General features: G+C 44.5%; 2 protein-coding genes across 4 annotated transcripts in view; one reads left to right on the forward strand and one right to left on the reverse strand.

Moving 5' to 3' along the window:
* The first annotated feature begins 1,159 nt into the window (after positions 1-1,159).
* POP5 (POP5 ribonuclease P/MRP subunit) lies at positions 1,160-3,674 on the forward strand. 2 transcript variants are annotated; one of them, XM_081546198.1, is made up of 5 exons: positions 1,160-1,198; positions 1,280-1,542; positions 2,775-2,924; positions 3,092-3,175; positions 3,274-3,674. In XM_081546198.1, exons 1-5 carry the CDS (start codon positions 1,179-1,181, stop codon positions 3,387-3,389), a joined length of 633 nt encoding a protein of 210 aa, XP_081402324.1. In that variant the 5' UTR covers positions 1,160-1,178; the 3' UTR covers positions 3,390-3,674. The 2 variants fall into 2 exon arrangements, with proteins under 2 accessions (XP_081402324.1, XP_081402325.1); XM_081546199.1 differs by having other exon boundaries at positions 1,280-1,422.
* Positions 3,675-5,279: 1,605 nt separating this feature from the next.
* Positions 5,280-14,780, reverse strand: part of RNF10 (ring finger protein 10) — a 34,554-nt gene continuing 25,053 nt past the window's right edge. For both annotated transcript variants that reach the window (XM_081546195.1, XM_081546194.1), the window contains exons 11-17: positions 12,392-12,509; positions 12,049-12,150; positions 10,910-11,065; positions 9,064-9,164; positions 6,415-6,472; positions 6,162-6,320; positions 5,280-5,566 (exon numbers count right to left, since the gene is read on the reverse strand). In XM_081546195.1, coding sequence (XP_081402321.1) covers positions 5,490-5,566; positions 6,162-6,320; positions 6,415-6,472; positions 9,064-9,164; positions 10,910-11,065; positions 12,049-12,150; positions 12,392-12,509 — 771 coding nt within the window. In that variant the 3' untranslated portion in view covers positions 5,280-5,489. The remainder of the gene's footprint in view (positions 5,567-6,161; positions 6,321-6,414; positions 6,473-9,063; positions 9,165-10,909; positions 11,066-12,048; positions 12,151-12,391; positions 12,510-14,780) is intronic.

Genomic DNA, 14,780 nt, shown 5'->3' on the forward strand with positions numbered 1-14,780 from the left:
ATGCACTTTATGTTATGCCTCACTAAGATAACCTTTATTTTTTAAAGGATATTCGGGCATTGGGGGGGAAGGATACTAAACTGTATGATTCTATTCTTAAAAAGAAAATAAGAGGAAAAATATAATTTAACATACAGCAGAAGTTATCTGTGTTTTTTTTTTTTTTTTTGGTCTCAGGACACTTTTTCACTCATTAAATTATTGAGGATCCCAAAGAGCTTTTGTTCTGTGGAATATGTTGATATTTACCATGTTTATTAAAACTGAGAAATATTTAAAACACAATGCACAATTCTTTTCACCATCAGAGCAACAATGTCAGTACATGTCATGTGGCCTCTGGAAAACTTTACTGTCCACTCTGAGAGAGTGAAACAAATAGCTCTTAGTAGTAGTATGAAAGTAACTTGATCCCAGACTCTGAAAGAATCTCAGAAAACTCAGGGGTTCCTGGACCTCACATAGAGAACTGCAGGTACAGGGGGGAAAACTAGGGAAGAAAACCCACTACCTGATAAATTATTCTCTCTTGGTGCTGGGGTTATAACTTATTTTTATTTGCTTCTTTGTGCTTTTCTGTTTAAAAAACGAGTACACACAGAATAAACAGAAACAAAATATAATGATCACAGATAGTTTTTGCACAACAAATGAGACAATACACCTGACTCCATAAGGTTGTTGAAAGGCCTAAACAGTAATAACATATTTGGCTGTAAGGGGAAATTGAACCGAGCTGTAATCTGAATATGAGTCCTAATTTCTCCTCTATGAATCCTTGTCTTATGAGTGCAAGATCTTGCCCTCAAGACATTCCAGCCTGGGGAGAAAATATAAATGCACGCACGACTGTGTTGTAAGGTAATAGAAAGTAAACATCGTGGAGGCTCCAAATGCCGCGGGTGCATCCTACAGAATTAATGAGTGGGCATAACCACCTATCACAGGCACAAAAATCCACCAATCGCGCAGCCTAGCTCCCAACTGCATCAGTTCAGAACTGAGCAGGACGCCTGCGCACCGCAGAGAGAAGCGGAGCTCAGGGGAGACTGACACAGGACTCCGCCTACATTCTAGCTCCGCCTCCCTGAGTGGCTGCCAAGCCAACTTCCTATTGGCCACCGACGAGAAAGCTGACATCCGGTTTGCGCGTCTGGCCGCCGGAGGTGGAAGCAGCCATGGTGCGGTTCAAGCACCGGTAAACAGTCTCTTGCCAACAGCCCCTTGCCCGGTCCCTGTGGGCCTGGCCCCGTGCTCAGTCCCCTCTCGCCCGCTGCAGGTACCTACTCTGCGAAGTGGTGTCTGATGACCCCCGCTGCCGCCTGACTCTGGAGGATCGAGTGCTGGGCACCCTGGTACGGGACACGATCGCCCGCGTGCACGGGACCTTCGGTGCTGCCGCCTGTTCCATCGGCTTCGCGGGTGCGAGGGTGCTTGGGAACCGGGCGGACGGCGGGGTTTGGAAGGGGCGGTGGCCACAGGAGGGAGAAAGAAGGGGCACGAACGACCCTGGGAACTGCCAAGCTTTGTGTACTGTCCTATGTAAGATACCGTTCTTTTTAGCAGTATCCCATCCTGAGGTCTGGGTGAATCCAGTTGGGCGGAGAGCTAGCTAATAGTAGGCCACGAGTTCAGTCCTTGGGTTGGAAAGATCCCCTGGAGAAGGGTATGGCTACCCACTCCAGTATTCTTTCCTGGAGAATCCCATGGACAGAGGGAGCTTGGCGGGTTACAGCCCATGGGTCACAAAGAACCGGACACGAATGAAGCAACTTAATAGGCAGTGGGACATTGGGCAAAAACCCCTTGTATCTAATTACCCTTGAAAAGGGCCTATACAGGACACATGCTGCCAAGTCGCCTCAGTCGTGTCCGACTCTGCGGCCCCATAGACGGCAGCCCACCAGGCTCCCCCGTTCCTAAGATTCTCCAGGCAAGAACACTGGAGTGGGTTGCCATTTCCTTCTCCAATGCGTGAAAGTGAAAAGTGAAAAGTGAAGTTGCTCAGTCGTGTCTGACTCGTAGCGACCCCATGGACTGCAGCCTACCAGGCTCCTCCGTCCATGGGATTTTCCAGGCAAGAGTACTGGACACATAGTTGTATGTAAACAGGATCAGGCCCTCTCAATAGCCACACTACTTGCATATCCTTTTACCATATTCTTTGAATGAGGTGATATACACATAGGCATAGCTGTCCTACCTTAGGTGAGACTCAGTTGACTGAAAAACCTACATAGCCCAGTTACAGGACAACTTGGCTTTCAGCCAGGGGTTTTCTGAGGAAGGTGGATCTCTGCACTCCCCACCCATTTATTAAGTTAACTAGTCAATGAATTAGAAGAACATTTTAAATTCTAAATTCACCAATTCTGAGTGGTGTGCAAGGCACTGGATGTTTCTCCCTTCCGTAAATGACATGTTAAGTCACTCAGTCTTATCCAACCCAGGCTCCTCTGGTCCGTGGAATTCATGAAATTCTCCAGGTAAGAATACTGGAGTGGATAGCCATTCCCTTCTCCAGGGGATCGTCCCAACCCAGGGATCAAACCTGGGTCTCTTGCATTATAGGGGGATTCTTTACTGTCTGTGAATGGGCTGTCCTACTAATTTTTTTTCCCCTTCAGAAATCGTTTTTACTTACTGATGCATTCCAGGTGCCACTGTCTTGAGCCATCTCTGATCTCTAGCACATAGGTGCTCAATTATCCAAAGATTTTTAACACATTCCTGACAGTCTAGTTTCCCCAAATGATTTTTTTTTTCCCCTGTAGTGCGATACCTCAATGCCTATACCGGAATAGTGCTACTTCGATGCAGGAAGGAATTCTACCGGCTTGTGTGGTCAGCTCTTCCCTTCATCACATACTTGGAGAACAAAGGACATCGCTACCCGTGTTTTCTCAACACCTTACACGTGGGAGGTAGGGGTGCATGAGATATGGCTGGTTTTGTAGCAGGTTCGGCATTCTGTGGTAGGTGGGTATTCTTGCTCTCCTGCTAAGAGCAAGATACTTTTTCTGAGCTCTGCAAGACTGAGGCAAATAACTTTCCACAAGCTGCTGACCACAAAGCTCTTTACCTGTGCCAGGTACAATTAGAACATGCCAGAAGTTCCTAATTCAGTACAACAGGAGACAGCTGTTGATCCTGTTGCAGAACTGCACTGATGAAGGTAAGGGATGCTAGCCTTGTGCCCACTGAGCAGGGACTGGCCCTGGCCTCTGGCTGAATGAGAGGTCACTCATGCTCTTCACCATGCTCTTTCTCCAGGAGAGCGGGAGGCTATCCAGAAGTCTGTCACTAAAAGCTGTTTACTGGAGGAGGAGTCAGTTGGGGAGGAGCTTTCCGATAGTGCCGGCGAGGAGGCTGCTGAGCCAATGGAGTGAACCTTTGCACGTTGTGCTGTGCCCAGGCCTCAGGGTCCACTCGCTGGGATGGAACATTCTGAGAGGCAGCAGCATCTTCTGCAGTTCCCAAATTGGATGACTGCTGACCCGAGGCCAGGTGACCAGCTCAAAATGGACTCACTTAAAACTAATCGAAGTCACCTCTACTCAGCATTGCCTGGTTAAGTGGTTCATGCAGGTTGTGAAGCCCCTGCCCTTATAGACGTCTTTGTATCTAACTGCCTGGCTGAGAGCAGGTTTAATAAATGTATTTGGCTTCTGTTAGCACTTTGTGTGCATGTGAAGTTCGTGGTTGGCCTAGTCTCTTTCTCCTTCTATCCCTGGCCTCAGTAGCAAGACCAGCTCCCTGTGTGGTACTAGATGTACAGTCTCCCACTGGAGACCCGATATACCCCTGCCCCTCGGTTGGGCCCTAAGCAATCTAGGTCATTAGGAGTAGCAGTTTTGAAGTTTACTTGTCCACACTGCGGGGCATGTAGGATTTCAGCTCCTCAACCAGGGATTGATCCCAGGGCCCTCGCAGTGGAAACTCAAGAGTCTTAACCACTGGACATCCAGGAAGTCCTCAGAGTAATAGTGTTAGTGAGACACAGCAACTAAACCGGCACAGATCTAGAGCTGGTCTCAATGACCCAAAGGACCTTAAAAATAAACAGATTCTTTGCCAATACTTAACCAGGTAACCTGACAAATAATAATACAATTCTTACACTTTTGAGTGGGGGAAAATATCTTTGTAATAATGATGTCACCTGACCTCATTATTACAAAGTCAAATAGCAGCTGCCAACATCTGGTTGTTTTCTGCAGTTCCACCCTTCTCTATTGCCTTATACCTGCCTGGCACCTGAAGGTAGGTGAGACAATGCACTCACAGGAATTAGGAAGGACAAGAGACATGACCCGTTTTGATCTGCTACCTACTAGAGACACTTCAAGGACCTATTCTCTCCTTCATAAAATGGACATCACTCAAAAGTTCCTTACATATTAACACGTTTAACAAACATTTGTCATTTTAAGAATGGGAGGTTAGAGCTAATAAGCCCAAATCAAGAACCCTTTAGGCCTGACACTAGGAAAGACACGACTCCATGAAAACAGAATTGTTAAGTTCACAGCAGCTGTTACCTTAACCTATTAAGAAGTATATGTCTAGCTGACCTGAAATAAATCTTAAAGAAACCAGAAAGCTCACAATGCTTATGCAGGTGATTTATTGCAACTATTTGCCTTCATAGTCTATTATACCTAGAGGTCACTTTATTAAGCAGCAAAATAATTCACATCACTCAAATTCATTCAGCTCAAACCAAGGCATAAGACTGCTCTAGACAACAGGGAGGCAGTGGGGGGCAGAGGAGGGGGGAGGCATCCCCACTGCTTTCAAACCTGTCCTGCTCTGCCTCCGGGTGTGCCAGACTCCTCCGTTTCTGTAATTCATTCAGGCCACTATCACTTGAAACAAGCTTGACCTAAAGGCTATCAGGTCCTAGGGCCTCCTTAGTCAATGACAGTTACAACTTTCTGTGCCAAACAGAAGGTAAAACCCTCCATCACACATACAAGTGCAACCCGGGTCTGACACCACAGCCTGGTTGTCAAAAGAAAAACTGCAATTCAAGCTGGGTATCCTACATCCTTTTTATTTCCATCCCTCTGTTTCTTTAATGAAAGGAGTACTAACAGATAGAAAAGATTCAACTATTTTTAAAAGACACACCGATAAGTGTGCTGAAAGCAAGGTGCCCTAACACTGGTTTGGGCTGCTCCAAGAGACTAAAACTTAAGTTGGGGTTGAGACAAACTACACATGGGTCAAAAAGACTACCTGGCAACAAACTAAAAACCTTGGCAGGAAGAGCTCTCTTGTGAGTGTCAATACTTTATTTTGGTGTAAAGACGGGAAGCTGGAAAATACACTGTATTTAAAATTTTCTTGGTTCCCCCTCACATTGTGGAAACCCCCTCCCCCCAGAGCTAATCTGTTCAAACTCAAATACTTAAAAATGACAGCAGCAAAACAAAAGCGCAAATAAAAAGAAAACCAGATGGAGAAATTAGCCTGGGCCAGTAGTGTCACTTGGTGTGGACGACGGAGGTGCTGAACAGGAGCTTCTGTTTCTGTTTTTTTCTTTTCTTTCCTCCTTTCTCTTCTAAACAGAAAACAGAAAGAACTTAGCTTAGAATGCCACCCCTTTGCCCCCTGGCCAGTTTCCACTGATGAGAGTCACAGGCAACACAAGTGCAGGCTCTGGAATTAGACGGCCTGGACTCAAATACTGGGCCTTGCACTCTCCGGGTGTTTGTCTTCAGACACATCACTTAGATGCCCAGCCCAGCTCATCTGTAATGTGAGTTACACCCATTTAATATGGTTATTGGGAGAATAAAAATAGCACAATGCTAGGCGTGTGGGAAGCACATCATAAATGCTAGTAGTGAATACCACAGAGTTGGGGGTGTGCTTTGAGTATGACCTCCATCTATCTATTAGCCACCTTCACCACCTCAGGATTCAGAAATCTGTAAGGCTGGGGAAAAAAAGTTACGCAGAACTTCACAAAGGCCTCAAGAATTAATCTGGGGTGCAAAAAGGAGCTATCTGATACACCAGATGGAATGTTAGTTAACACTAGAATGTGAGCCCTGAGGCTCAGAGGGAAAGCGTCCAGTGATTAGCGATCAGTGCCCCTGGGTCCAGGAGGGAACCACAGCCCCGAGCCGAGCACCCCGCTCCTGCGCCTTTACCAGAGAGCGGATCTGAAGTCACCGGTGTGTCCAGTTTCATAAAGGCTGCTTCGATAGCTTGGCTGAAGGAATTCCGGAAACTGGGCACAGGAACGCGGTCTGAGTTATCACTCTCCCCATCGCTGTCCACAGGGGCAGGAGGACCTAAGGTGTTTTCATCTAAAACACACCAGTGTTAAAATTGCAGCAACTCCAGAGCCTTCTACTTTCTGAAAGGGGCCAAGCTTCCCCTTTACCAGAGGGCCATTCTCACCTTTCTTTGGAGCAGTTTTGGGCCATACATCTGCTTTTGCTTTTCCAACTCTCAGCATCTGCCAAAGTGGGAAAAGGAAGGGAAAGAATTTAAGTTACCGATCCCATTTCTTCTCCAGATTCCTCCCTTGACACTGACTGGTACAGAGGACAAAGAATCAACTACCCACACTGGGAAAAAATTTTCTGGATATTTCTTTTCCAAACACAGTGTTTTCGTCATGTCCCCTATATCCTGAACTGGCAGTGAAACTAACAAGGTGGGAAACCAGAAGCTGTTCTGTTCCTTAGGAAAACAGGTAAAGAATACTGCAAAGAAGGCACAAGAGATTTATACTCTGATTTTGAAGTGGGGAATCCCGACTTTCTGTCATTCTTTTCTTCTGGACAAAATTTTCCTCCTCTTCTGGAGACGCCTAAAAACATCAACATTACTCCTCTTACAGTAAGGAGTGTACAGGACCTTCCAAGTTTAAAACAAACCACCTGCCAAGCAAACCTCAGTTACCTAAGGCCACAAAAACCAATTTAACTTTATCCTGAAACTGCTCCCACAGCCCTCATTACCTTTCAGTCTTTGCTTTTCCAATAGCTCCTTAACTATTAACATTTAGATTCAGCCATAAACCAGATTCCTGAAAGTATAGTAACATCAGAACAATCCCTCCCAAGAGAGGAATTTTTCATCTCAGCTGGCCAAGGCCAGCTCTGTAAGTGCTGAGGGTCACTTTGCATCCTATCTACCACACATGCCATGCCACTTAGGGTGCTTTGTACCAAGAAACAAACCCCACAAGATTCACGTCAGCATGCCTGTCCTGAATGTGTCCCAAACTGGGGCTTGCATATTGTGCAAGATGAATTCAACTGGCAGATACTGATTTCACTGATAAACTTTCTTCATCATGTACTACTGTGAGAATCTGCTCCCTTGGTCCCCAAGAGTTTGGGGTCTAACAGTACAACATCTGAATCATCTTATAAGATCATTAAAATATCACCTGTATTTTAATCTCGCCAAAAATGTTTAAATGTTTAGCCTGGTTCCACTCATGAAGAAACAATCAGAAAATCTACAGTGTAGGATCATCTATAGAACAACGGGCCTAGATGCTTCAAAAATACCCATGTGGTTTAGTCACTAAGTTGTGTCCAACTCTCGTGACCTCATGGACTGTAGCCTGCCTGGCTTCTCTGTCCATGCCTTCTCCAGGCAAGAATACTGGAGTGGGTTGCCATGCCCTCCTCCAAGGGATCTTCCTGACCTAGGAATAGAACCAGGGACTCCTGCATTGCAGGCAGATTCTTTACCAACTGAGCTATGAGGGAAGCCCCCAAAACATCCATGCCACATGTTAGGAAAAAAACAAACCAGAAGCCAGAGGAACTGTTATGGGTCAAAGGAGACTGAAGAGAGTTGACACTAAATGCAATGAATAGTCTGATTAAATCTGACTGAAAATACAGGACACTGAGACAAATGGGCAAATAGAAATATGTGCCATCTTAGTTAGTATTAAATCAGCTGAATGTTTTTGATGTAACAATGATAATTGTGGGCATATAGGAGAATGTCATTTGAGTGGTATGTATCTCCCAAGTATTTAGTGGTGAAATGTCATTCATGAGGTCTATAACTTATTTTCAACACAGCAAAAAAAGGGAGAAAAAGCAAATATAGCAAAACAGTAACTACTGGTGAATCTTAGTGAAAAGTATGAATATTCATTACACTATCCTTTCAACTCTTTAAGTTTGAAGTTTTTCAAAATATAAAGATGAAAAACGCAATGGCAGTAAAACCTAGCTAAAAAAACAACTCAGGCATTGACCTAACACCTGGGAGCCACTTGCTTATAACCTCTGAAACCAAGTAATTCATTTTCAGGATCACTCTCAATTATTTCATCCTTGACTTCAAGGACTCTCCTCACCAAAGTTGAATTCCTGCTTATTTCTCAGCACAAACTGCCATCTATATGTGAGAAACGTCTGTATCAACTACCTGGTTTAAAGAACTGTTAAGCAAATGAGTCCAAACTAGTCCCAAAGAAGTGAACACTAACTTCCTATGGGGTGCTTGTCAATCTGTCTGTCCATCTTCCTCAGTTATCAAATGCAAGAATGCTGACTGTTTGCTTATTTTAAAGACTGATACTGATTTGACATCAAATCTTACTAGCCTAGTGCTGCCTTCAACCCATCTCAAGACAGCCACTTTGGCTAGTTAGTTTAGTTACAGGATAACCAAGACAACCCTCCCTTTCCCAAAGCAAAGAATGGTTTATTATATGTAACAGATATATACCACCTAAGTCAGAGGTCCCAGAACTAGGGACCAGTTAAAATTGACTGACATATCCCCAGGCCCTAGATCAGTGTTAGTACATGAATAATCTAGTGACTTGTTAAATAATTAAAACTCTGATTCTTCCTCAGCTAATCTTGGCCTCTTTCCTTGGTAAGTTTATGGTAGTATCTGAGACTAAATCCATGAGCTTCTCTCTTTAAAAAGCCTTCCATGATTTTGAAAGTCAGTGCAACATTAGCCTGTAAATCTCCCTGTCTCCAGCAAAGAAATTTCCAGGAAGAACAAGCAGCAGAGTTCATGTTAAATGCCCGTGGGCTGCTTTACAAGCAGAGGGTTTACCTGGGCAAAGGAAGGGAAAGGAGAGTCTTCTTCCAGACTCCCAACGCAGAATGAAGGACTGCCCTGACTGGCAGTAGGTGACAGAGGGGTCAGCAGAAAGTCTGAAAAGGAACCAGAGACCTGATTATACAAGTCAAATTAATAAGACAGAAGAGATTAACCCCGAATCAGGTCTGGATAATTAGCAACACTGCCTCAAAAAGCTAACCCTTGATCTACCTTCAACTCTGCCATGTGCTTATAAAGCCAAGAACATGGCCTACTGTTCACACGAGTGATCAGAATAGGGAGAAAAAAGTTTCAAGGTTATGAGAAAACTAGAAGGCATTGCAAAATCCATTCCCACAGTAAGAAAAACCCTTTCCACGTGAGTCAGCGCTCAAGGCGTAGCGTACTGGATGTCATGGACTAGTTTTATATGGATAACAAGCTTCAAGAAAAAGAAATGAAATGTAATCAGGTCAGCATTTCTGTTCCAGCCAGCAGATGTCTATGACCTGGGGAATATTCAGTTAGAATTCAAAACACACACAGCAACAAAACCCAGCAAAATGCAAGCTTTTCCTTGCTACTCCCTTCACTAGGTTGTCATCTTCATCCTTTCTGACCCAAAGCTGAACATTTCCCACAGATCAGTCCACCCACTGCCCTGATCACTGCTGGGAGGGAGAGGCCTTTCCACAGTCAGCCAGGGCTCTGTGGTACTTTTATTTGTAGGCCCGACCAACTGCTCTTGCCTGAATGTGTTAAAGCCCACACACCTTCAGAAAAGCTAGTCTGTGAAAACACAATCTCTGTGCCACAGATGATGCAGTCAATGTTTTGCCATGTTCCTTTGTACAGTAGCTCTCGTCTCAGTTAAACTGAAGAGCATGATGGCTGTGCAGCCCTTACACTCTAGTCCCAGTCCCTGCCACTAACCAAGCCCCGGCCTTCGTCTCAGGCTCCTAAATCTGCGAAGTGACAGGCAAATGATCACAAGAGTCACCAACTGTTCTGGTCTTGGACATTTCACTGAAAATGCCTGAGAAAAATAAATTTTAAGTATCGAAAACGATCTGCCAGGTGGATGAAGATCAGAAGACAGCTCTCTGAAATTATAAGTGTTTAATTTCATAACACAATAATATATTCTATATATAAGCAAAACTGTTTTTAAAAGTTGACGGCCTCTCAATCCCGATCTCAGTTCCTAGAGTGGAACACTGTTAGTGGTCTGGAACACAATCATCCCAGGATTTTTCTATGCATTTCGATATATAAACCTACACTGAAATGCTTTGTTTTGTGTGGCTGTTTTAACCCAAAAATGGTGTCATGCTTTGTCTTTTTCCACAAATTCCTTTCATCTTAAAGGTTCGGAAAGTGAGCTATCTCCCTTTACAGTAGGTGTAAAGGATTCCATAGTAAAAATGCTGTAATTGAGCCTTTTCCCTACCAGTAGACTTTGTAGGCTGTTTCCTCCACCCCCCACCATAAACAATGTTACAGTAAGAAGAAATATATAAAGATGTTCACACATACAGAGGGAGTACTTCAAAGGTAGAACTAGAAATAAAACAGCTGGGCTGCAGAGAAGAATCAAGGTTTAACTGTCCTGCTGTACGGGCTGCCTGAGGTATTCAGAAGCTAGCAGGGCATAAAGCAGTCCATACAGCCAATGGAAAAGTGAATCAAATGGTAAGAATTTGGTGTATCTCAGGAATCTATTAACTACCCAAATAAAATTAGTCCCCTAAAGACCCCCACCATGCTGAGGTCACTGTTGTAAATTCAGACACTAGGGCTCAGCTTAAGGTCTACGGCTGGTGGTCAACTTTATTCTCTAAATCCCAACTCCATTTACCTGCTTGGGAACCTGGACTTCTGCTAAGAGGAGAAAGGGAGAGCGCCCCACGGCCCTCCGTGCTGGTGGAACCCAAAGCAGAATCAGAGGAGCAGGGGTAGGAATTGAAGGCAGGAAACTGCTGTAGATTCTCCAGGGGAATGTGGACTTCTGGGTCTGCAAAGACAAGATGAGAACAGTAGGCCCATTTACAGAATTCTTTGACTCTTTTCCAACAGTTATGGATGGCCAATATGAATCTCCTAGGTGTACGAAGGATGGAGACAGCTTTAAAACCCAAATTTGTAATATTTGCCACTTTATGTCTTTAATATAAAACCCTTGTTTTAACTATTCATGTTAAAGCTGGGTGATAAACCTGGGGGTTAATTATACTCTTCTGTATAATTGTTTTTGAATATTCCCATAATAAAAAAGTTAAAAGTCTTTGTTCTTGAAACATCAGTTTTCTCAACTGTTTAGGACTTGTGCCAAATAGCTACACAACACCAGAATGCCAGCTACATACTTATCCCAGTTACAGAAGTAAAATTTATATCTACCATACCATGTGGAGTCAAAATAGTCAAGTCTTTTCCCTAGCCAAGGATTCAACTCCTTGTTTCTCGAGGTTAAGGAGGGCCTCATGTCACACAATCCTTGGTTCAGTGACACTTATGTTGCAGAACCAGATTAAAAGACTCTACTTACTGGTATGAGAGAGCTCAAGTCTAACTCCTACATGTATTTCCTAGTATGTCAACAGGTTTCTACTATTTCAGACTCTCCTGGTAGACTGGCTATGTACAGATGTCTCCAGAGTTGAAGGCGAGGTCAACAACGTACCCAGAGAGCTCACGGGCCAATTATCCCCAGCATTCAGCAGATGTCCAATTCCATACCCACACCCCCGCCCCGGGTTTTTTTTCACCCACTTTGCCAAGGATGAACTTACTCTTCCTCCTTACTATGTGCTACACACTTGGACCAGCGCCAACTCCAGTTCTCTCAGGAAGCCCATGAGGGAGGTACTCTCACAACTCATGTGTAAGAGTTGAAGAAAGCAAATGGCAGAGCTGAGCTATGACTGGGCGGGGCCCAGGGCCTCTGTACAATGATGCACAGCTGTGCTCCTCACACATGAGCGTTCCTGAACTTACACTTGCCCTGTTTCTTGTTCTCCTCCATCTCAATCCGGCGCTCTCGGCGGCGTTCCTCCCGGGCCTTCTTCTGGCGCTGGCGCTTCCTCTTCTCAATGTCATCTGCGGGGTGGTGAGGTGGTCAGGAGGCAGACCCAGGACAGCCTGGCAGTTAACTCCTCCCAGGTGACTAGCAGCTAGGGGCACGAGGGAGGGCCCAGCCGGACTGGATAAATGGACGGAGAGTATCAGGAGATTCGGAGACTCACGACAGAAGTCCTTACTTCCTTCTACACTGGGTTTTTAGTCCTAAGAATCCCTGAATTCCACTAAAAAAGGGAAGCAAAGTAGAGAGCATTCTCACCTGAGAATATCTCTAGGGTTTCCTTAGAGACCAGAGGAGGCTGAAGCGCCAGTTCACAGATGCTGAACTCGCAGGTGAGCGGCAAGTGAGAGAGGTATCGATGACGCTGTCGCACATCCTACAAGGGAAAAGGGGCTGATGCTCAACTAAGACCAGCTATGACTCTGAGAGCAGAGGTTCCCACTCAGATATCCAGCAGGGAAACACTCTCGCTCAGATGGCACTGCAGCTCAGAGCAGTGCTCAAGTTATCACCATTTTGAAAAGCTGAACAGAAATTGTCAATTAACCTACAGTAAGGTAGAATAAGCAACCAAAAGCAATTATTGGGTTTGTGATAATCACGATGGTGTGATCACTCACCTAGAGCCAGACATCCTGGAATGTGAAGTCAAGTGGGCCTTAGAAAGCATCACTACAAACAAAGCTAGTGGAGGTGATGGAATTCCAGTTGAGCTATTTCAAATCCTCAAAGGTGATGCTGTGAAACTGCTGCACTCGATATGCCAGCAAATATGGAAAACTCAGCAGTGGCCACAGGACTGGAAGAGGTCAGTCTTCATTCCAATCACAAAGAAAGGCAATGCCAAAGAATGCTCAAACTACCGCACAACTGCACTCATCTCACATGCTAGTAAAGTAATGCTCAAAATTCTCCAAGCCAGGCTTCAGCAATACCTGAACCGTGAACTTCCAGATGTTCAAGCTGGTTTTAGAAAAGGCAGAGGAACCAGAGATCAAATTGCCAATATCCGCTGGATCATTGAAAAAGCAAGAGAGTTCCAGAAAAACATCTATTTCTGCTTTATTGACTATGCCAAAGCCTTTGACTGTGTGGATCACAATAAACTGTGGAAAATTCTGAAAGAGATGGGAATACCAGACCATCTGACCTGTCTCTTGAGAAACCTGTATGCAGGTCAGGAAGCAACAGTTAGAACTGGACATGGAACAACAGACTGGTTCCAAATAGGACAAAGAGTACGTCAAGGCTGTATATTATCACCCTGCTTATTTAACTTATATGCAGAGTACATCATGAGAAACGCTGGGCTGGAAGAAACACAAGCTGGAATCAAGATTGCTGGGAGAAATATCAATAACCTCAGATATGTGGATGACACCACCCTTATGGCAAAAAGTGAAGAAGAACTAAAGAGCCTCTTGATGAAGGTGAAAGAGGAGAGTGAAAAAGTTGGCTTGAAGCTCAACGTTCAGAAAACTAAGATCATGGCATCTGGTCCCATCACTCCATGGGAAATAGATGGGGAAACAGTGGAAACAGTGTCAGACTTGATTTTTTTGGGCTCCAAAATCACTGCTGATGGTGATTGCAGCCATGAAATTAAAAGACGCTTACTCCTTGGAAGGAAGGTTATGGCCAACCTAGATAGCATATTTAAAAGCAGAGACATTACTTTGCCAACAAAAGTCTGTTTAGTCAAGGCTATGGTTTTTCCAGTGGTCATGTATGGATGTGAGCGTTGGACAGTGAAGAAAGCTGAGCGCCGAAGAATTGATGATTTTGAACTGTGGTGTTGGAGAAGACTCTTTAGAGTCCCTTGGACTGCAAGGAGATCCAATCAATCCATCCTAAAAGAGATCAATCCTGGGTGTTCACTGGAAGGTCTGATGTTGAAGCTGAAACTCCAATACTTTGGCCACCTCATGCGAAGGGTTGACTCATTGGAAAAGACCCTAATGCTGGGTAGGACTGGGGGTGGAAGGAGTAGGGGACGACAGAGGATGAGATGGTTGGATGGCATAATCGACTCAATGGACATGGGTTTGGGTGGACTCCGGGAGTTGGTGATGGACAGAGTGGCCTGGCGTGCTGCAATTCATGGGGTCGCAGAGAGTCGGACACGACTGAGCGACTGAACTGAACTGATGCAAATAAATTAATTGAGACCGGTAATGAATGATCCATAGCTGATCAGCTGTTTCTGATTTTCTGGGGGTCCACAACAAAAAGGGAGAATAAGGAAGACAAGAGTTACTTATTGGCAAAAAATCTGGGAACCACCAACAGAATTAATGGTAACTGGGAAGGCAGATAAAGCAGGTTTCCCTACTGAACAAAGCTTGGCCTAAAACAATAAAAATGAAGCTCACTGATTTAGTTTTCTTTTTACCCTTTTTCTTCACATTTGATGGAAAGTTTATAGTACATAAAAAGTCTCTTACGCTTTTAAACTGTGATCAATACAAGGGTAATTCTCAAAGGGCAAATATTCACATACGTAAATTATCCGACAATAATTCACAGGTATCTGCTAAGCCAAAATTCATAAGGTTCCTTAAAGCCTCCAAGGACTTTGTTTTCTTGGCCATTTCTCCCAAGCAGTAGGAAGAAAGAGAAACAAAAACAAACTCATCTCAAATGAAAG

Source organism: Giraffa tippelskirchi, chromosome 11 (genome assembly GCF_054371585.1).
Source record: "Giraffa tippelskirchi isolate mGirTip1 chromosome 11, T2T-mGirTip1v1.2.pri, whole genome shotgun sequence".
Classification (NCBI taxonomy): Eukaryota; Metazoa; Chordata; class Mammalia; order Artiodactyla; family Giraffidae; genus Giraffa; species Giraffa tippelskirchi.

What these genes read in the sequence shown, in the direction of transcription:
- POP5 (XM_081546198.1), top strand. Translation starts at nt 1,179, where the DNA reads ATGGTGCGGTTCAAGCACCG. An exon ending in AGCTTTGTGTACTGTCCTAT is followed by an intron (nt 1,543 to 2,774) that starts GTAAGATACCGT and finishes TTTCCCCTGTAG; the next exon opens with TGCGATACCTCAATGCCTAT. An exon ending in CAACACCTTACACGTGGGAG is followed by an intron (nt 2,925 to 3,091) that starts GTAGGGGTGCAT and finishes TACCTGTGCCAG; the next exon opens with GTACAATTAGAACATGCCAG.